General features: G+C 49.6%; 1 protein-coding gene across 7 annotated transcripts in view; it reads left to right on the top strand.

Moving 5' to 3' along the window:
- The first annotated feature begins 1483 nt into the window (after positions 1–1483).
- The window catches only part of Crtac1 (cartilage acidic protein 1), a 157503-nt gene continuing 136431 nt past the window's right edge, over positions 1484–22555 (top strand). For 4 of the 7 annotated variants that reach the window (XM_026394754.2, XM_026394753.2, XM_026394752.2 and 1 more), the window contains exons 1-2: positions 2571–2727; positions 20258–20457. In XM_026394754.2, the coding sequence (XP_026250539.1) occupies positions 2704–2727; positions 20258–20457 (224 nt within the window). In that variant the 5' untranslated portion in view covers positions 2571–2703. Of the gene's footprint in view, positions 1572–2570; positions 2728–5723; positions 5748–7750; positions 7877–20257; positions 20458–22555 lie in introns of those variants that run through there. The other 3 variants (XM_026394750.2, XM_026394751.2, XM_077798855.1) reach the window with 3 other exon arrangements.

The raw sequence follows: 22555 nt of genomic DNA, 5'->3' as shown, positions 1-22555 counted from the left end.
TGCTGAAGAACTCCCCTGATAGAATACCTCTGTCATTTCCTATTTCTCTGTTCTTCCCCAGCACCTCTGGTCTGTTGTCCCCTAACCTGGCCAGCTGCAGGAAAGTGTGAGATCATTACAGAGTTGTTTTGTGCAGAGAACCTATTCACATCTGGATGGCTAATGCTAATAATTAACCACACTGGTTACTAAATCTGTAGGGTTTAGGTGAGGTGAGGTGCCACAGCTGGGGCTGCTGCTCACAGCTTCCCAGGCAGAGAGGGAGGTGAGAACAAAACCAAGAGAGGTGTGCTCAGATGCTTGGGATTGAGTGAAACTGGCTAATTACCAGTCACTTGCTGTCTCCCTGAGTTGGAGTTTCTGGCTAAGGAACGTTCCTGGATCAGACAGAATCTGACAACCTGCAACTTATTTCCACACTAAGAAGGTGTCAGGGACCAAGATGCAGAGTATGCTGTGGAGACAGTCTCTCGGGTGTCAGGACCTTCCTTGGGCACGTGATACAGATGCCTTTGGGACAGGGTGGTGGCACCATCTAGCAGAGTGCAGAGCCAATTGCTCTCCTTAGGGAGACAGTAGGGGATCAAAAATGCTCCAGAGGTGGAGTCTATTTACAGCTAGGTGAAAGGTCTTAACTTGGACCCCCTCACACACACCTCAGTTCTAATGATCCATGAATGACTCCCCCAAATTGCATGTAAATATGTGTAAATATTTTTCTGAGAACAAATCTACAACATTTATCAGAATTCTGGGAAGGTTCAAAAGGATTTTTTCCCCAAAGGCAGGTGATTATAAACCAGAAGGTCTCCTAACCCCCCTGGAGAAGCAGATTAACATTGGGCAGAGTCCCAAAAGACTCAGGGTCCCTAATGATCCTGAAATTATACTCAAGGGATATGTGTGTGTGCATGTGCGTGTATAAATGTGTATGTTCGTATATTTTTCTAGAAAAGGAATTCAATTACTTCTGCCAGATTCTCAAATGTGTCCACAATCCTCAAAGGATTAAGAACATGAACTCAAAGAGCTAGAAGGTTTGTCTATGCTTAGTTCACAGAGACCTGAAAACATGGTTCACAGTAGTTCTGCTCAATATCTGGGGATAACAGGATCCAGCCAGGGGCTGGCTGGTGGGGCCTTCCATAAAAGAACACATCCGCGTTATTTTAAGAGTCAAGTGCTCAGAAGTCAGGCTACTAGGTGACTGTCACAAAACCTTCAGTAGATGGAAAAACAGTCCTGGCTTCTTCCCACTCTAATGGCAGATTCCCAGGTCTTTCTCTTCCCAAGCTCTGAGCCCCAGCTTTCAAAAGCCTACAGAAAGCCTACTCCCAAGAGTTCAAAATTCATTCTATATTTAGTGGGTGCCTACTATGTGTCAGGTTCTATTCTAGGTGTAAAATAAGAGACTTGCCTTCTCTGTGTTATCGACCTAGGCCAATTTCCTGCCCTAGACACTAGTATTTCGGGCCCTGCTGACCAAAAGCGCTTTCTCCTGGAGCTTCGCACCCAAAGGACCCAGGTCTAGAGAAGCAGAAGCCATCCCAACCCACCACAGCAAGCTGGGGGTGAGGAGGGGAGAAGCAGTACCTGTGAGCAAAGCAGTGAGGGAGGCTGAGAGGACACCAGGGAGCCAGAGCAGGTGGACCAGGCTCAGCTTGGGCACTGCTGGAGTGGGAATTAGAGGGGTGGAGTTGGGTAGGAACACTGCTGGGGGCGCGGGGAGCCAGACGCGGGGAGCGGGACGCAGGGTGCTGGGTTTGTGAAGCAGACGCTGCCCGCAGCCGCTTTGGCAGCCGCCCCTGACCCCGGAGCTGTGCTTGCCCGCCCCCCGCCCGCTAGGGCCGTCGCGAAGCTCTGCTCCCCATACAGAGCAGTCCCGGAGAGGCGCTCGGACACGTCCCCAGGCTGGATAAAGATCGGCTCGGCGCTCGCTCCGCAGCACGAAATCTCGCCATCAGCGCTGCTAGCGCGGCCGCTCAGGTCCTCCCAGAGACGCCAGATCTCTATCTCCGGGGAAACGAAAAAGCAGTGTCCCCGCTCTCGCCGCCACCCTCTCGGTCCTGCGCGTAGGGTGGCGGCGGGGTCGTGGGGCCCGCCGGCCTCCCCTCCTCCTTTGCATTTCTTCCCAGCGCTTCCTCCCAAGGGACCTCTGATACCCGCTGGCCAGGGACCCCCAGCGCCCCGCGAGGAACCCTCTCCCCCCTCGCCAGGCCCGACTGCCTCCTGAAGGTTACGCGACGCAGCGTTGGGGCGCGGCGGAGCGCCGGGGGCGCCCGCCCTCGCCGCCGCCCACCCTAGTGCCTGCCGCGGCGCGGCGCGCCGGGCCAGCCCGGCTGCCGGCTGCTGCCACCGCAATCCCGGCTCCTAAATCAGCGCGGGGAGGCGCCCCTTCCCCCACCCGGCTCCCCGGGCTCCCAGGGCAGCTATTGGCTGGGCGGGCGCCCCCCAACCCTGGGCCCTCGGCTTCAGCTGCCACGCCATTGGCTGCGGGCCTCCGCCAGCCTTTACATAAGCCCGGGCGCGCTCGAGTGGAGTTGTATAAAGCGAGCGCGAGGCGTCGGGGCGGGAGGCTCGAGGCCAGCCCGGGACCGGGGCTGGGAGCTGCAAGGCGGCAGCGGCGCCGGCGCCGGCGGCAAAGGCGGCAGCGAGCGCCCGCGCTCCGACGCCCCCAGGCGGAGGGGCTGAGAGAGCCCGAGGATGACTCCCTGCGCTGACCCCGGCGTGAGTACCCACTCCCAGAGCCCCCACCCCCTCAGGCGGAGAAAGTTTCGCCAGCTCTACGCGCGGGTTCCCATCCGCTCTCGGGGGTGGCTGGAATGCCGCTGGGAACCTGGCAAGACGGAGATCGCGAAGGCGGTGGTTTTGCTCCCAACTTGCCAAGAGGCGCTGGACTCGATTGGCGCTCTGAGCCTCCCCCGCGGGCCGGGGTCTAGGAGGTGGGAGCCGAGGTGTAGGGGCGACAGACTGCAGCTGGCAGAGAAGGTGTCGGGGCGCACTGGAGGTCAGGTGTTTGGGGAGGGGGCACGGGGACTGGGAGGGGGCGGAGCAGGTGAGGAAGGCTGTGCAAGGGGTATCCGGAGTCACCCAGCCAGCCAGGCTCAGCTTCGGCCGGGCCGGGGAGGCTACTGGTCTTAGCTCAGTGTCTACGCTTGGGGAGGGGTCATCGGGGCTGGACAAGAGCCCCTGGGACTGGCTCTCCCTCCCCGGGGAAGCCGAGCTCTTTCCTCTGCACAGCGCTGGGTGGCAGAGAGCTGTAGGAGCGAGCCCCGCGCGCGGCGTAGCTGCCAGCCGCCTTTTGCTGGACCGAGGTGTGGTCTCGCTTTCAGGCTGTCTCAGGCAAGCCTGCTTCAGACATTCCAGAGGAACCGGGCGAACCCCTCGACACTGTAAAAGCCCACAGAGGTTCTGATGGGGCCGTAGGCCGGGCTTGGGGGCATGCCCAGCAATGCAGCGCGCTTCTTTGCAGTACATTAGTTGGGAGCCTGGTTAGTCCCGCTTCTGCAGAAACCAACTCAAGAATCCAAAGTCATCCCAGCCTGAATTCGAGCCTCCCTAGGGGTGGGGGTGGGGGCTTCTTCTGTGAATGACTAATGTTTCTTGTTGCTTTTGCTAGTGGGTTCATCTAGTATGCCTTCTGTGTGTCCCAGGAGGTGATTGAGTTCTCCAGGCAGGACACATTCTTGAGTCTCACTTGAGGTACCTTCTGGGATGGTGCAGGAGTTCCCAAGTGAAGCCAGGTGGAAAAGAAGGCAAGGGTGTGCCAGGAGTAGGGGACTGTTCCTGTGGTGCTGTCTTGAGTGCTGGGAGAACTCATGTGGGAAGAGAAAAAGCTGGATTGCAGATTTGGGACCCTGATAACTTGAGGCAGGAAATACCCAGGACTGAATTAGAGCTAATTCAGGCAGTCATATCATACCTCACTCTCAGCCATGCGAAAGGAGAAGTGGAGGATGGAAGAGTGGGAACATGGCGGTTGTTCTGATATGGTCCTTGAGGAATGTTTTCTCTCTTTCTGTCTTGATTAAGAACATCCTTCTGACAGTGAGCCCTAAAAGTCATTTTAAGGAAGTTTAGGGTCTTGGTGCTGGTATACAGGACCACAATTAGAATAGTCCAGTTTCCAGTTTGTCCTAAAGGACTCTGGAGAAGGTCCAAGGTAGGTGGTGGTTACCTGCTCTATAGATGCATGGTTGGGGCTGTATCCTTCACCCTATGCCATCTCTGAACACAGGGCTGAGTTCAAACTCCAGTGATAGCTGCCTCCACCTGGAGATCTTTTATGGGGGCTGGCAATTCATTCCCAAACCTCAGCTCCAACCTCTGCCTGCCTGAAGTCAACATTTTTCTGCTGCATTTCCCAAGACCTTCTCTCCAGTGGGGATTTGTGTAATGAAATACCTGCTTGTTGCTCTTTCTTCCTTTTTTCTCCATCTGGGCTGCACCTGGTGTTCTGAACTCTTGAGTTTATTCCTTTACACCTTGATGTTTGCCTAGGGCTTCCTATGGCTGCACAGGGGTATCTCTGTAAATGTGTGGACCAATGGCCTGTTTAATCCTAAGAAGTGAAACATAGACTCTTATAGGGAGAGGGACACCAGCCAAGGAAATAGTTCTATTAAACATCTTATGACAGCCAGGGTTGGTTCTCAAGCTTCCTTGCTGCCTGCCCAGTTGGTGGGAGCTTAAAGGTGAAGCAAGTTTCCTGGTGTCCAGTAGGGGGCACCAAGTGTACCTAGCTCAAGACTACTGACTTTCTCACTTCTTGCCCTTCACTGGCCATGGAAGTTAATGCTTTAAGCAAACTCAGACCTGAGCCCTCAACCAGTGGCCATTGACACAATTAGAGCCATTCCACCACATGCTCTCTGGACTTCAGGTGGTCCTGTGACCTCAAGTGCAATGGGACAGGTGCTCACACTACATTGCAAGGAGACAAAGCTGGTACGAAGCTCCACCCGCTCTCTGAGATCATTCCTTTGTACTTGACACTGGTGTGTTCTTTGAACTCCTTTTCCTTGAGGGCTCACAGAACCCAAGAATATCAGCTAGAAGAAGGGAGCCTTGGGAATTATCTAGTGCAACCTCATCCTTTCCCCAAAATTCACGTATGCACTTAATTTGCCAATGACAAAGTGAAGCGCAGTAAAGGCAAGTATCTTGCCCAAGGTCACATGGTTGTTCAGTGGAAGAGTTGGGACTAGATCCTAGGATTTTTGATTCTTTATGTGTAGCTTTTTCCATTCCAGTGACCGGTTTCCTCTTTAGTGTGAAGATGAACATATGTTCTCTCTACCATCAGCACTGGTAATTATTGACTGACCAGACTTTGGTAAATTAATAGCTCTATTAAATTTAGGGAAATTTACTTTAAATCTGTATCCAGAATGAGGAGATAAAGATTCTGGGAATGCATAAGCACTGGTCATGGAAATCTCTAAGTATTGTTTCCCTTTCCTCCACTATCTTATCTCATGACTCCAAGTGGGCTTCTAGGCAAAAGCCATGCAACTCCAGCTTTCTATTCATGAACTTAGGAACCAGAAGTACCCAGGTCCTCACCATGGTCTTGGAATCCAGGCCTGGCGCTCTTCCTTTCCTCGCTAAGACATGCTGGAGTGGAGCCTCTCTGTCCTAGCTTCACACCCTCCTGGTGGGACCTCTCAAACTCAGATGGTGGATGAATTGGACAGTTTCCAAAGAGCATCTGCCAATTCCCCCATCCTTGCTGCTCCCAGTTCAAGGTCAGAGTGCTAGGATGTCCTATTTTTGTAAAATCCTCTTATTCAAGCTTCTTAGGTGACCTGGAAGATACTACCATTTCCATTGCCCTTTCTTCCATTCTGTGAGTCTCACTGCGCAAGGCCCTGGGAAGCGGATTTGCTGAGTGACACATGGGCTGCTCGCTCTGTTTCCCTCTCCTCATCTAGTTTCTTTGTATGCTGTATGGACTTCTTCAGGGTTCCCTCAGGGCCTTAGCAGACTTGGTGGCCTAACCTCAGGAGGAGTCAGCCCACTGTTGCCATGCCAGAATTCTGAGAGTAAAAATTTTCTGCTATCCCTAAGACTCACCCAAGGGATGCCTGTTGCCAGGGAAGATGCTTGAGGATGCTCTCCTCCCTCAGGCTCCCAGACAAGAGGGTCTTCATCGGCAGGAGAGGAGGGAGGTGAGGCAAATGTGGCCCTTTATTTAAGTGGAATTCTGAGAGCTATGCTTGAGACCCTGGCCAGCTCCCTGCGTTCGCTGGTGAAGTGGTTCTAGTTCTGGGTAGAGCCAGAGGAATATAACTACATATGATATAGGTAAAGCGCAAACTTTCTGGATGTTTGTTTAATGAGGCAGGGTACAGAGTTTGAGAATGGCATTAGATGCTGAGCAAACAAGAAGTTGTCCCTTTCATGAGCCTCACTAGGTGGTTGACCTGCTCTCACTATTAATAGTGAAGACAGAACCTTAGAAACTGACTCACCAGTTACTGGCTTAGAGACCTTGAACTTGAACCCTGCCTGCCTCAGTTTTCTTCTCAGCTATGTGGTGAAGCTGGCGACCCTGTGATGAGGGGTGGGTAGCAAAGACCAGGGGAGATGGTCTCTCGTGTGCCTGTGCCCTTGGGAAGCTGTGAAGAGGTATTCAGCTGGAAGGGGAGATTATTGCTGGATCACTGGGAACCACACAGAGTCCTCTTTTCCCCTGCAAGCGAGGCCAAGTGTCCAGGTTTGCACATCTGCCTCTGCTCACAGCGACATCTAGGCTGACGGACAAGGCCTTCTTGGCAGAGCTCCCTCCTAGCCTTCCTCCCTCTCCCATCTCAGGGTTTTCACTTTGGGGTTCTGCCATGCTTGGGGGGAAAAGAAATTTTACAGGTCCCAGGAGAATTCTGAATGTGATGGAGGGCCCTGAGCTATTGATTCCTAAGGAAGGATCTTTCTGCTGGGAGAAGCCTTCCTCAGAGCCCAGTGATTTAAGAGTGCTGACAAATTTGTGCTCACCGAGCCTCCTGCAGGCTGCAGATACAGACTTCTAGGCCAGCCTGGACTCTGCGAGGAACGTCAGGAGAGCCGACTAGTTGCTCAGGGTACACAAACCCGTGAACTCTCCTTAGGAAAAAGTATAAAATCAATTGGCTCATTATCACACCAAACGCACCCTGGACCACTTAGGACATTTAAGAAATGAGAAATAGCAAAAAGAAAAAAAAAGTGAGAGATTGTGTTCAAAAAGTGTGTAGAAAGGTGTGACGGGGTTGGAGGAGAGGACCATAAGACCTTTTTTTTTCCCACCGGATCAGTCATGATCTTGACCTTCTTAAAGTCCTTGGGCAGTGACTAGAGAGGTTACTTGGCCTCTACCCACCAGACATTTGGCAATATCTGGAGATATATATATATATATATATATATATATATATAGTTGTAGTTGGACACAATATCTTTATTTTATTTTTATGTGGTGCTGAGGATCGAACCCAGTGCCTCACACGTGCGAGGCAAGCGCTCTACCACGGAGCCACAACTTTTTTTTTAATTGTTCCAACTGGAGTAAGGGGTGCCACAAGCGTCTAGTGAGTAGAGGCCAGGGATGTTGCTAAACATGCAACGACATGAAGGAAAGCCCCCCGCCCCTGCAAATGTCATCTGGCTCCAAATATCAATAGTGACAAGGTTGAGAACCCTTGGACTGGAGAAGCAGCCTCATAGCTCATTAGAAGGTGGGAGAGTGTTCTCATCTAGTTCTCCTGTTTCACAGCTGAGGACACTGAGATCCAGAGAGGAGAAGGGACCAGCCAGGATTACAGAGCAAGCAAGTGCAGAGCTGACCTGAAACTCAGATCTGCTCTCCTGGACTGACTGACTTACCAACACTCCCCGCCAGGTTATTGCAACGATTAAATATGAACTGTGAAAATGCTTGGAAAATTAGAGGCTATTGTTAATATTGCTATTATTATGAATTTGGGAGTTTGGAAAGTTCTATTTCTGGCTTTGCCACTGACTCATTGTATCATATTGGACAGAAATCATTCCCCCATCCCCATTACTCTGTGTGTGTGTGTGTGTGTGTGTGTGTGTGTGTGTGTGTGAGAGAGAGAGAGAGAGAGAGAGAGAGAGAGAGAGAGAGAGATGGGGGGTGGTCATTGAAAAGGATAAGTATATCACAATCCTTATCTTTAAAGTCCAAAGATTTGCCCTTCATAAACGCTAGACACTTAAAAAGAGAAAAAGATGAAATTTTTCCTTGAAAGAAATCATGTTGACTTCATAAGAAGCAAAGCGTTTCCTTCTTGGAAAAATTCCAGTCCCCTGGCCCTGTGAGTTGGTTCCAGCCCAGGAAATCTGATCAACATCCGGAGGAGAAACTGATAGCTCCACAGATGACAAGTGACTGGATTTGTCCCCACTCCCTCTGGGAAGGAGAGATGGTGACTTCCCCACTTCCCTTTCCTACTCGGCCCTCCTGGCACTGGGAGATTCTGCAGGGAACTTCAATGAGGGATGGTAAGGCGTGTCATTAATTAGTAAAACCTTGTTTACTTAACAGACATATTCTTAAAGATCTCTTCCAAGGGACATTTTGACATATTACTTTAATTAGCTACAGAAGAATCGAGAGTGCAGAGAGTGTAAAATGACCCTTGCTGTTGTTTCCAGTTACTCTTATCTTTGTTTGCACCCGACAAGTATAGTGACAAGGTCACAGAATCACTGCTGAGCTCAGGGACTGTCCCTGTGACCAGAGGAGGGATGACTGCAGGGACCTCTTCCCTCCGGATGCCAGTCTCCACCTACCCGAGCGGAGCACAGCCACCATGGGGGAGATTTCTGCATTGGCCTCGCAGCCTCCTTTAATGTCTGTCTGAAAAGAAGCATCCAGTGTTGCAAAATCCTGATAGGCTCTCAGGAGGGGGACAGGCCTGGGAACCCACATGTTTCCTCCTGGGTGGGCATCATCAGTGGTGGTTTTGCAGAAGGCTTAAAGCTGGTCTTGTCTCCTTGCACCCAGGGATGGACGTAGGAAGTCACTTGGGGTTCCCTCAGAAAACTAAGGTTGCTTCCCTCCCTACCCCAGTGAAGCAGGGGGACCTTAGTGCCTCGATCCTTGCTTTGGATGCTCTGCAGATCCCTTAGCCTCTCGAGGTCTGTCCCTGTAATCAGAGGAGTTGGGGGACAGGCTCTTTCCATCGCCACAGGCTCTTGTTCTAAGTGAAGCCGTGTTTGCTTTCACCCTGGTCTCTAAGAACAGCCTCTGTCTTGGAAACCATTACCACATACCTTTCATCTAAGAAGCTATGGAGGGCTTTTGCAGGTAGGAAAATAAGAGTCCTCAAGAAGGAAAAAACACTGGCTTGTCACTGGTGTGGGGAGGCACTGTGTCCTTTGTTCTTAGCTACAGATTCAGCACCCATCACGGCACCTGGCTATGAAAGGGCTTGACAGGTGCTCTCTGGATGAACAAATCGATAAGCGAATGCAGGTGGCCATTCTAGGATAGGGGTGGCCTTTGGTTTTTAAGTGGCTCTCCACACTGGCCTGGGTCAGTGAGGCCTGCTTCCCTGTAGCTTCTTTCCTGAGCCAACATCTGGCACCAAGGCCACGTGAACTTCAGCACCCCCCTGATCAGGCAGGGCCTGAGGCCACATGCAGGGCCCACCCCCCACATGATGGCCTGTCCTGAACCTGAGGCAAAGCCGGGGGTCTCTTTCTCTTCACCATCCCCAGCTGCTTCTCAGGCCCTTTCTCTCCCCCACCCCCCAGCTCCTTCAAGGGAGCTCCGTGTAGCTTTTTCCTTGGAGCTGGTGGAATAGATGGAAATTTGGATTTCCACCGAAGACAAACTAGGGAGTGAATCATTGCTTCACAGAAAGATTCCCAGGAGGATGCTTTTAAATAGCAAGGTCCACTAATGCATTTTAAATGATTTAGGGAAAAAAACCTGACCCATAGACTCTCAGGCCTGGAAAAGAACTTTGGAGGTCATCCAGTGGCCTGCCCCGCCCCTGCCCACGCTGTTCAAATCCCCTCTGGGACACTCTCACTCACTGCTCAGAAACACAGCCTAGCTGGCCTGCAAGCTGCTGCCCAAAGCTAAAATGCCCTTTGGAAAATGCAAGTCTGATCATGTCTCTGTCTGACTTCTAAACCTCTCACGCGGTGTGACTCCAGGCTCCTTCCCTTGGCATGGCAGGCTCTACAGGGCCCAACTGCAGCCTCTACGCAAAGCTCCATCTCCCCCCCTCCCTGTCCCTATTTTCTCCTACCCGCTGTCTGGGAAACTGCATTCCAGCAGCACCAGCTGCATTCGCAGCATGCACCAAGCTGTCTCACATCCTTGCCTTTGATCCATAGGTCTCAGCTACCTGGAATCCCAATTCACGTGCACTGGAGAGCCTTTCCACCCACCTGACTCGTTAATCCCTCCGTCCCACAGGCTGAAGCCCGGACTTTGTACCTGTTGCTTTGCTGGACTTATCCCAGTGTTTGGTGCACAGTGTCAGCCCGGCTGAGTGAGGCCAGGGCCCATGCCTGGCCAGCAGGCATCTTCTACACGTTTGAAGAAGGTGTTTACTGAGGGGGCCCTGCATTTGGAAAGCAGTGTTTAAGGAGTCAAAGAACTCCACTGGGGTTCCTAGACAAATTAGTAACAGAAGCAAAGCCTATTCTTCAAAGTCCTACAGTCTGGAGCCTTCTGCTCAGCATCTGACAGATCCTGCTGGAAGGGGAGCACCTGCATGCCCCAGCTCCATCTCCCGAGATGCATTTGTTCCGTCAGCAAACATTTATTACTAGTAGTAATGGTGTGATTATTGTTTCCATTATCTACACGGCTAGGCTTTCTCTCTGGCCAGCACTGGGCTCAGAAGTTAACACCCATTAATCCCACTTCATTCTCAGCAAACCTACAAGCCTTCCTTCCCATTTTACAGAGCAGGATGGCTGAGCACTTAACCATACCCACCAGGAACCTACTAGACCCTGCACATAAGGCTAGGAGACTCCAGGCGTTCTCTCATTTTCAGAAACAAAATTTCATTAGCTCAGTGGTCTCTGCAGTGCCCTTTAGCCTGGGTCCCCTGGGATTTCTTCTGCCTTTTTCTGGAAAGGGACCAAATCTCCTCTCTGAGTGCTGCTGCAGCTTCTCTCTAGATAGAGGGAAGGCAGAGGAAGCCTCATATTTTCCTGGTGCTGGGGAAGATGTGTAGGACATGGCTCCTTCTGGGTGGGAATGGGGTGCTGAGATCTGGAGCTTCTCCCAGGCTGGCAGGTCAGGGGACAGGTGGAGAAACAGAACTGAGGTGTCAGAGCATATGCTCCGCGGGGCAGGGCTTCATCTTGTTCTCAGAGTCCTAGAGCCCAGGACAGTGCCTGACTTGAAGTTTGCACACAAGATATCCCTAGCAAGTGGGCGTGAGCACACGACAGCTCAGCATCCTCCCTCACTGGGGCCATGGTAGTGACCTCTTGCTGTCCTCTGTGTCCGGCCCAGCCCCCTCATGGCCTCCTGCACAGGTTCTCCTCTTTGGCCTGCTCTTTTTGTGGTGGTGCCAGGGATGGAACCCAGGGCCTTGCCTATGCTGGGGATCTCTAGTTCCCGCTCAGCCCTACCATGTTCTTTCCACCACACCACCAGAGCCATCTCGTGCCCCCACCGCCTCCACAGTCTCCAACCTCCTTAGCTCACTCCTTCCCACCAGCTGTCCTGCCTGAGCCCTGCACAGCCACCCAACCCTCCACGAACCGGCCTCCCCTCCATGAACCAGCCTCCCCTCCATGCAATGCTGTCTCTTTGGCCTGGAGCGCTTCCCCACTGTGTCTCTTGTGGCCAGCTCACCGTTGCCTCTGTCTCTCAAGGTCCTCTCCAGCTTCCCCAGGCAGAAATGCTTGCTCTTTCAATTGCACTCCATTCTCACTTGGTTTAAGACGAGTTTGGTGAGGGAGCTGTTTAGTGCAGCGCCTATAAATATAAATTCTGAAGCTTATTGGCTTAGATAAAAATTCTGGGTTTACTGAGTACCAGCTTTGTGACCCCGGGCAAGTTACTTGACTTCTCTGTGCCCTAGCATCCTTATCTGTAAGGACCCTCGAAAGGTTACTATGTGGATTAAATGACTTATCCATGTGAAGGTTTAGAGTAGTGCCTGGCACATGGTCAGTGGTAGGTAATTGCAGTTATTATGGCTGTCCATTCCTCATACAGGACTAGCTGTGTGAAACTGCAGCTCTGTGCCTCTCTGTTGGCCTTGCCTATAGACCCCACAAATTAGGCTGAGGAGCCACATATTGAGCTCTGAGACTTAGAAAGTGGGTGAGATGAAATAAGGAAGGGTTAGCAAGAGTTGCTCTTGTTCAGGGGAAAAGGGTCAAGGGAACAGATCCCAGCAGCAGGATGGGAAAACTGGGCAGCCTTCTGACATCATAAAGGACGGACTGGCTCCACAACCCCATGGTAGTGAGGAACAAAGACCAAGAGCCAAGTCTGACACTAGCTTTCCAGTGAGTGGCCAAGTTGAGGTGTGAATAAGCATTCCAATTTCCTATTCAAACTCAGGACCACCGAGGTGGGAGAGGCAGGGCTCAGGCAGATGGAGAGGAAATGCCACCCTTGTCACGGATGCAGCTGTTTGGGGACTGTCAGCTTGCTGACCCCTGCACCTGCACCTGCCCACGCACTCCCTCTTGCGTGGGAGCAGGGCACCTGCCTGGTCAAGCTCAGCATGTGGCAGGGTGGCCTCTGCAGGGCACGTCCTGGAAGGCTCCTAGTGCTCTGTGGCCAGTCTGATGAGGTGGGGGGTAGGGGGGTTCAATCTCCAACTGTTGGCATTTGGGGTTGGAGGGTTCTTTGTTGTGGGGCTGTTCTGTGCACTGTGGGAAGCTCAGCAGCATCCCTGACTCTACATACTGCTTGCCAGTAACACCCCCTTCCCTGGTCTGATGATCCACAATGTCTCCAAAGGTTGATAAATGTCCCTCTGTGAAGGGGAACAAAATCACCCTGGTGGAGACCATCCGCTCTAGTCCAGAGGAGGGTGCTGCAGAGGGAATAGAGGCGTGGGGAGTGAGTGCTCCCTGCCAGCTCCTCACCCAGCAGCGGGCTCTGGAAATAGGCAGTCTTGGAGGGCAACTGGGGTCACAGCTGGGTCCCCTGACTTTTGCAGGCATCTGCCGTCTGTCTGCATTGCTCTTCTTTCCCGCCTGCTCCAGCCTCCTTGGCATCCTTCAAAGGCCAGCTTCAGCACCCGCCATCAGGAAGGCGCTTATCAGCTCCTCCCACCAGATCACTTGGGTCTCTCCGAGATCCCATCTTGAATACCTTTCTCCCCTTGACCCCAGCACCCAGCTCAAGGCCAGGTTTATTGCAGGTCTGTGGGAAGCGTGGCTGTGGTGAATGAGCCAGGCGGATCTGTCAGCTCTTCACCTATGTGGCTTTAGATCCATTAGTTCTTCTGTGGGTCTCTGTGTGGACCTGGTGGCCCGGCTGGTGCAGGGCGGAGGGTTCCGTGGTTGCCTTCTCCCCATGTCCCAGCTCTCTGACAAGAGTCTGGAAGGGGTCTGCATTACTCTGCTTGCTATCAACATCTGAAGCCTTCCAGCTTCTTGCTTTTGTGAGTGCTTGGGGTGTGTCCTTGCTCCTTGGATAATTGCAAAAGAACTGCTTGCCCTGGAAATTGCCCTGGAAGCCTCTGCTGTAAGCTGCCTGACCCCACAGTGGAGAATCCAGGTTGCTTGGTTACCAGTTTTCAGACCCAATTCAGGAAAGTCCCGAGGCCACAGAAAACTGAGTTTGGCTGCATGTGACCCTGAGCCAATGTATGAAGACTCTCTACCCTTCACTATGGGAGATGAGCCTCGAGGCTGCCTCCCACCAGGCTCCCTGCCAGGCCTTCATTGGGACTCACTTAACCCCTGGGCAGGTCAGGGGAGCCTACGTTTCACATGAAGACACAGGAGATCAGAACGGTGGAACAACCCACCAAGGTCACTGGCTGGTTTGCGGTGGGCTTGAACTTCAAATTCAGGTCGCTGACTCTAGGCTTTGGGCTCTCTTCATCTTGCTGAGGATTGTTCAAAGAGTTTGCTTATGGAGCATTTTAAAGAAATTATTACGATGAAGCAATTCTTCTTACAGCCTGAACCACAAGTTCCACCACCTCTGGCCCTTACGAAGACCAGTCTCTTCCCCCTTTCCCCCTGCCTGTGCGAGAAGCACACGTTCCTTACCGAGGCACCATGTGCTCTGACCCTGTGCCCCTCTGCCCAAGCTCCGCCTTTGCTGCTTAGTCTCGCCTTCTCTGGGCTGCTCTGACCCTGGACAGCCATCCATGGCCCCCACACAGGGCATCAGCCCTGTTGGCAGGGCTCTGCAAGGCACGGACCAGGTTTCATTCAGCTTTACATCCTAGTCCTCACTGCATCTCTAACAGATAGTGCATAGATTACTACACACTGTGTGCCAGAGAACCATAGCTATGTACTAGAGTACTGGTGCTGTGTACTAGAGTACTGGTGCTGTGTACTAGCACATGCTATATACCGTGTAGTACTCGGCATATTATTTAGGTGCTACTCCCACCAATGAGTACCACTGATAGTACTCTACCATGTAGGTGCTCGATGCATAGCATTCAAGAAAACAGAAATGCTCAGTTCAACCCATTTTTCCTTTCTATTTTTAACTTTCCTACCTGTTCTCCCAAAGGATTCAGATGTTCACAGTGGTGTGACAGGAGGCTTCCCGAGCCAGCCATATCAAATGCGAGGTCACTCCGGGCACCCGTTGCCCTTCTGCTTCAGGCAGTATCCACTTGCTGTGCTTTCTTCCCCAAACTTCATATCCCCCGCTTCTGTTGACACTCTCTGGCTAAATAGATTCTCTTCAAATACTTCAACAAGCCGATGATGAATTTTAGTAGCAAAAACATTTTTCACTTCGAATCAGATTGCAGCTTGCACTCCCATGGGGTGGGGGGACCACAAGTCTGGGGCAGTGCTTCTCAACCCGACTGCCCATTAACATCATCTGGGAAGCTTCTAAAAAGATACAGCGCTCAAACCCCACCCTAGACCGATTAAATCACACTCTGGGAGAGGGGCGCAGGCAGCAGCTTATTTCTCAGTGCTCCCCGGGTGATTCTGTTGAGTAGCTGGGGTTGGGAGCCAACCTGTCAAGACCCTGGCTCCTGAAAGTGAGGTCTGCAGACAGCGACCCGAGCATCTCATGACAGTGTGTTAGGCATTCCGATCAACTGCACCCGAACTTGCATTTGAACAAGATCCTCAGGTGATTGTCAAGCACATTTCAGTTTGAGAAGCGTTGATTTAGAGAAAGAAGTTTCTAGACACCTGTGATGAGTTGCAAATGGTTTCTGCTGATTGATATTATTATTTGGACTCCTTCCTTCTTTCCTTACTTCAACAAATAGTAACAGGGCGCTTCCTTTGGCAGTTTCTGGGAACACATTGGCATGTGTCCCTGTCTTGGCCTACAAGTTCCTGCTCATATCCCATTTTCTCTGGGCCCCTCTTTTCGATGACACCTATCTCTGATATCACCTATCTTGGGCTGACCCCCTCCAGTTTCAACTCTTCCCCTCTTCTCACCTCTTCACAAAACCTAGAACCAGAATCCATTTGTCCTTCTGAATCCATGGTGGTAATTTGACCTTGGACTAAAGACAGCTACTACTTTGAGTGTTCCAAGACCTGAGTCTGGGTGGCCCTGGGGATTGCATTGCTTAGTGACTGATTTCAATTCCTTAGTTCTAGAAGCAGAGCAGAAGGTTCTTGAGCCAATCTTGTACCTTCACTGTAGCACACAGCCTGGTTTCATGACTTTGGGAGCTGTGGTAAAGAATCTCACTACTCAATGTATGGTTTATGGATCAGCATCACCTACACCACCTGGGAGCTTGCTAGAAATACAGAATCTTGGGCTCTGCAGCCAAGTTATTGTATCAGAATCTGCATTTTAACAAGAACCACTAGGAGATTCATGAACGCGTTCAAGTTTGAGGAACCTGAAGCACTGGTATAGAATAGTGTTTCTGAAATTTTGCAACCTATTAGAATCACATGGGAACTTTTAAAAATCCAAGCCCAGACTGCATCTTAAGCCAATTAAGTCCTAGGATCTTGGGATGAGATGCATCTCATCTTTGATTGTGGTAAAATATACAAAACGTAAAATTTGCCATTTCCTCAGGTTTAAGTGAACAGGTCAGTCGCATTAAGCACATTCACACTGTTGTGCAGCCACTGGTACGGTCTGTTGTCAGAGCTTTTCATCATCCCAAACTGAAACCCTATACTCACTAAACACCAATTCTACTTTCTCCCTTTTCTCCAGCTCTTGGAAACCACATTCTATTTTCTGCCCATAAATTTGATTACTCTAGGTACCCCACAGAAGTAAAATTAAACAACATTTGTCTTTTTGTGTCTAGCTTACTTCACTAGTACAAGGTCAAGATTCATCCACATCAAATTTCTTTTTTAAGGCTAAATAGTATTCCATTGTATGTACATGCCATATTTTGTTTATCCTCTTAGCCATCCAAGGACACTTGGGTTACTTGTACCTTTTGACTATTGTGAATAATGCTGCCCTGAACGTGGGTGTACAAATATCTCTTAAGCCATCTTTTCTCAATGGTTTTGAGTATTTACTCAGAAGAGGAATTGCGAAAGCATATGGTAATTCTATTTTGAAATTTTTGAGGAACAACCATACTCTTTTCCACAGCAGCTGGATCGTTTTATATTCCTACCAGCATTTTCTTCAACATTGGTTTTTTTTTTCTCTTTTTAATCACAACCATTTTAATGGGTGTGAAACGACATGTCACTGTGGTTTTGTTGGTATTTACTATGTAGTTAGTGATGTTTCATTTTCTTACTGGCTATTTGTGTATCTTTGGGAAGACGTCTATTCAAGTCCTTAGCCCATCTTGAATCAAATAGTTTCATTTTCTGTTGTGTCTTAGGAATTTTTTTAGTTATATATTCTGGATATTAATATCTAATCAGATTTATGATTTGCAAATATCTTCCCCCAATTCTATAGGTTGTCTCTTCATTCTTTTGCTAGTCCCTGATGCCCAAAAGTTTTAAATTTTGACGTAGCCTATTTTATCTACTTTTTCTTTCACTGACTGTGCTTTGGAGGTCTTATCCAAGGAATCATTGTCAGGCGTGAGAATTTTTTAAAAACTCCCCGAGTGAATCTGATGTACAGCCAAGACTGAGCAATGTTTTTCTCATTTGAATGTGCATTCAGTTCACCTAACATCCTATTAAAATGCATATTCTGGTCTGTTAAGTCTGGGGTGGGGCCCAAGATTCTGCATTCTAACAGACTCCCGTGCTGATTCTCTAGTCCCTGGATCATTCCGGGTAGCCAGGGGGTGGAGGAGCATTTTGATGATTTCCTCCATCTGAGTCCTGAGATGAGAGGTTGATACTTATCAGCCGTCTCCTAAACTTCCTCATCAGGACTGTTTCCTTATCCACCATCAAGATAGCACACCCCTTACCAGCTAACTTTCCACTAGTAAGTACCAAGGAGCCCCGGTCGGTACATGGGCTGACTTTGGCATGTCAGGAGAAGGAAATGTAAAGGACACGTTCCCCCTGCCCCCGCTTGCCAGGGGCGAGGCCCCCCACTGGTTCTGCCTTCTGAGTGAATTCAGGATCCCCATTCATGTTGGTTGTTTCTCTCGAGCCTTGGAGCTTTGGAGGGAACCACTGTAGGACCCTCCTGGAAAGCTATTTTATTCAAACATGTTTAATATGCTGAGAAAAGAAAACTGTGCAGGTTGGTTTGAAGATTACAGAAGAAGCTGCGTGTGTGTTGGGGGCAGGGGTGGCTGAAGGTCTTTTTCCCAAAGAAAATCCTTTAAACCATCACAGAATTTTAGAACCAGGAAGGACCTTTAGAGATCTCCAAGCCTTCATTTTGAAGGAGAAACCTGGGACCCCAAAGGTGGTGTTGTTCAAGATCACTAAGAAAAAGAGAGGTTGACCTAGAGGCGCCCTGTTTCTTTTTCATCTTGCTTTTAGTTATTTATCTGGAAATGAGTAACACAGAATAGTTTTTTTTTCCTCCCCAATTAGCTCCTTTCATTAAAAGCTTAACTTTTCAGAGAACAGATAGAAAGCAAGAGACTGGATCACAGTTCTTGCCCCTCACAGTCTTCATTAGAAAATTTCTAACAGTCAGGCTTGTATTACTTGAACAGGACCCAATGCCTGGTGGCACTGACCCAAATGATAGTAGGTATGATGCTTCCAAGGAACTAACTTGCTTCTGGAAGGCACACCCAATGCCACTTTCTTCTTCCACACTCATTGCAGATGTTGTAAGCTGATAACTCTTCCAAGCTGATAACTCTTCCCAGCTGCTGCCAGTCTCTTGGGTTTGGTTCTCAAGTTGAAACTCATTTGCTGTCCCTTCAATAGAAGTCATACCTTGAAAAGTCCAGTGACTCAAACCCATGCTACATTTCATCACGTCTTTACACAGGTTATTAAACACTCTTTATCTTCCCCCCACCCCCAACCACTCATTATCCAATTATGAGTTTCCTTTATCCAATCAAACTGCCTGCCAAGTCCTACAACTCTTATGGTGATGCATTTGCCTTTCGTGACTAGACAGTCCAGTAGAAGCTGCTGTCTTATTCGGAAGTCTCTGTTCTTTGAAATGAACTCAGATCTGGTAGTGCAACTCCCAACATGCACCCGATGAACATGCCACAAGACCTCCTTCCCCCGAAGGCTCACCAGCAGTTTCTGCCCTGCACTTGGAGCCCCGCCCCAGGTCTCTCTCTGGCCTCTCCTCCTGCCGGGCACCAGGGAGGCTTCCGATCTTGGCTCTGAAGGCAGCGCCTGGGCCTTTCATTTTTGTCTCTGGGCCTTTGACCTGGAGCAAGCTCATTTGCTGGCAGGAGCGTCTGTCTCCATGTAGGGAAACAGTCTTCAGATCTTCCTTGCTTTTCCCTCATTAAGACATTAGTCTCAGCCAACCTTGTTCTCAGCCGCCAGACGTACTGTCGAACCAGCAGCAAAAGTCCCATCAGGAAGAGGTTTGCTGCCTTCTGAAGGCGGGAAGATACACTTTGCCTGGCAGGACTGGGCCTGCACAGACTCTGTGAGCTGTCCCAGCAAGCTTTTGGAACACTCTGAGGTCTAATTCTACGCCTGCAGGCAGAGTCTCAGGGCGGTGCCATCTGGAGCATTCCAAGTGCCTCCCTTGCTCAGGCTCAGAGAGGGTGGAGTCCTTCCACCTCCCTGGCCATTCTCATCTGTCTCCTGGGTGAGTGCCACCGGCTCCCATGGCCCCAGGCTGCTTGGCAACACCCTGAGTTATGTTAGAGATATAATAATGAATTATACAATGCATTATACATAATTAATTTATAATAAAACACGCACGCAATGGTTTAATTTCTCCAAGTGAATGATGTGCTACCCGCCAGACCTTGCTGGAATGCATCCCCTGACTGGCTGCTTCTTGGTCTGGAGGCCAGCTGCCTTTAGGAGGGATCTTGGCTCAGGGAACTTGCAAGTCACAGATTCCCCTCAGGCTACTTTTGGAGTACGTCCCAACATCCCACAGGAAGACAGCCCACTGCCTCTGCTGTTCTAGGCCTGGATGCTCAAGGGGTCTTAGCCTCACCTCTGCACTCTTTGAGAGTGGTTATTTTCTGCATTTTTTTTTCAATATTTCTCCCAGAATGTGGAAGATGCCTGTGTATATTTCCTTCCTTCCTTCCTCAAATACATACTGGGTGCCTACTGTGTACCCTGCCCTTGGCTTGGTGTCCTTCAGTGAATGAAACACACAAAGTTCCTTGCTCAACTGGCGCTTATATTGTAGCAGAGGAAGATAGTAAATAAGTTTAATGAGTAAGTACATTATATTGTGTGTTTTACGGTGATAGGCGCTATGGAAAGAGAAAGCAGATCAGGACAAGATGCTCCACAGTGATGAGGCAGGTTGCAATGTAGAGAAAGGTCTGTAAAGGCTTGTGGAATAGTGTGGCATGAGAGGGAAGAAGGCACTTCTTAGTGTGTGTGTGTGTGTGTGTGTTGTGTGGTGCAAGGGATTGAATCCAGGGCCTCACACATGCTAGGCAGGAGCCCTACCACTGAGCTATATCCGCAACAGAGAAAGGCACTTCTGGGCTGACCTGGGACTGGGTTTCCCTGGGATACTTCAGCTTCAGGATCTTCCAGTAATGTTCATGACTTTTGGTTTCAGGTGTCCAGGATGTTACTGTTCCCGCTACTGCTGTGGTTTCTGCCCCCCACTGAGGGGTCCCAGAGGGCTGAACCCATGTTCACTGCAGTCACCAACTCAGTTCTGCCCCCTGACTATGACAGCAACCCCACTCAGCTCAACTATGGTGTGGCCGTCACTGATGTGGACCACGATGGGGACTTCGAGATTGTTGTGGCGGGGTAAGTGCCTCCCACCCAAAGTGTGACAGATATATTAGCTGGGTTTTGCTGTGATATGGTTGTGCGACAAATAACTCCCAAACCCAGTGACTTGTGACAACACACATTCTCAGTCATCGCCCTGTGATCCTCCGCAACTCAGCCACAGCCTGGCTGGGTTGGCCTGGGTGGGGGTTGCTGTGGCTTTGCCTTTTGCCACAGCAGGAAGTTGGGAAGGACGGCAGTGTGGATGGAGGCTGTTTGATGCAAGGGTTTTCTGGGGCTTCAAGATTCTTCCCACTATATTTATGGCTCATACAGGAATTACCTGCTTCCCAGGGGGGCTGTAGGAGATATACATAGGAGGGGCTTAAAGATGGCAGCCAGGTATGAGGAGATGCTCAGCCTGCTTTGCACTATGTAATTTGCATAAAACCGAGAAAACAGTTGCTCATTTCAAAGAGGAGAAGATGGAAATCAAGAGGTGTTGTTAAATCTCCTTTCACCATGCCTTGGGGTCCACTGCTCTCTTCTCTCAAGAAAAAGCAACCTTATATTAAGAAACACATAGACTTGGAGTTCAAATAGCTTGAGAGAGAGCCCTAGGTGTACAACTTTCTAGTTGTATGATCTTGAGTCAGTGCCTTATTCACTGATTCAAATGCATGTTCTATAAAAACTGGGGGGAGGTGGCTGTAATGACCTGTCCTGAAATTTCAAAAGCCTATTGCACATGGCAGTGCTTTGTCAATTCTGCCAATCCCCATTGGTAATTATTATTTATCGAACACTACTATGTGTCAGGTCCTGTCCATCACCTTATTTTGCATGCATTGCTTTATTCCATCGTCCTGACAACACTGTCATCCCCATTTAGAGAAGAGGAAATTGAGGTTCAGAGATAGTAAGCAGCTTGCTCTCTTGTTAAGTAAATAAATAGTAAGTGGGACGAGTCAGGACTTGAACCTTAAGGCTGCCTAAATCTTGAGGTATCAAGCTGCACTGTACCAAGCTTAGTTATCACTTCAAAAATCAGTCAATCAATAAAAGCACTACAGGGGCCTCTCGGCCTCATTCTGGGAGGTCTGAGTTTTATGGAGGGACTGAACAAAGTACCAGCAGGTAACATTATTTGTAGCAGTTGCAGGTAACAGTAAAAAGCATGACCTTGGAAATGGAAGACCTGGTTTTATTTTTTTTAAATCTTATTTATTTATTTAAGTACTAGGAATTGAACCCGGAGGCACTCTACTACTGAGCTACATCCCCAGCCCTTTTTAAATTTTATTTTGAGACAGGGCCTCACTGAGTTGCTGAGGCTGGCCTCAAACTTGTGGTCTTCCTGCTTCAGCCTCTCAAGTTGCTGGGATTACTAACTTGCAAAACCCTGCCCTGCGGAAGACCCAGTTTTAATTTTAACCATACTTAACCCAATAGTTGTGAATTCATTTAACTCCACAGACCCACTTTGTTCACCTATAAGATGAGCATATTGAAATCTACCTACATACCTCACAGGGCAATCACAAGGATCAGTAGTGATAATGGAGAGGACAGATACTTTATAAAGTGTATTTCTTATTTTACTATCCATTTCTTCTATACGGTGAAGAGGAGCAGTACTAGATTGTAGACCTAAGAAGTGTGCCATCCTATAGAACTTCCCATGAAGACCTAACCATTCTCCATTGGGACCACCCCGCTTGGTGTCCATTAGCCACATATTGCTGTTAACCACTTGAAATATGGCTCGTGCCATCAAATAACTGAATTATTAATCTGATTTAATTTTAGTTAAATAGCCACATTTAGATTGGACAGTTCAGTTCTGGTTTTCCAGATGGAAAAACTAAAAAGCAGATTGTGACAGGAAAAGAGGAACTAGGAATGATGATGGTAGCGACCCTTTTCACCCGAGGTGAGCTGAGCAGAGTTGTGGGCTGCGCAGTTGTCCTGTGCTCTGCCCTGTGACTGCCCGATCACTCTCGGAATCAAGGAGAAGCCCTTCTGGCCAAGTCTGTGCCCAGCCAGACTTCCAAAGCCATGTTCCACTATGCCAAAGTCTCCAGTTAAAGGACTTTGATGTCCTTCTGAAATGTTCTCGTGGGCCCTGTCTCCT

Source organism: Urocitellus parryii, chromosome 5, assembly GCF_045843805.1.
Source record: "Urocitellus parryii isolate mUroPar1 chromosome 5, mUroPar1.hap1, whole genome shotgun sequence".
Classification (NCBI taxonomy): domain Eukaryota; kingdom Metazoa; phylum Chordata; class Mammalia; order Rodentia; family Sciuridae; genus Urocitellus; species Urocitellus parryii.
Note: the sequence above shows the minus strand (reverse complement) of the source record. Positions and strands in the feature narration are given on the sequence as shown.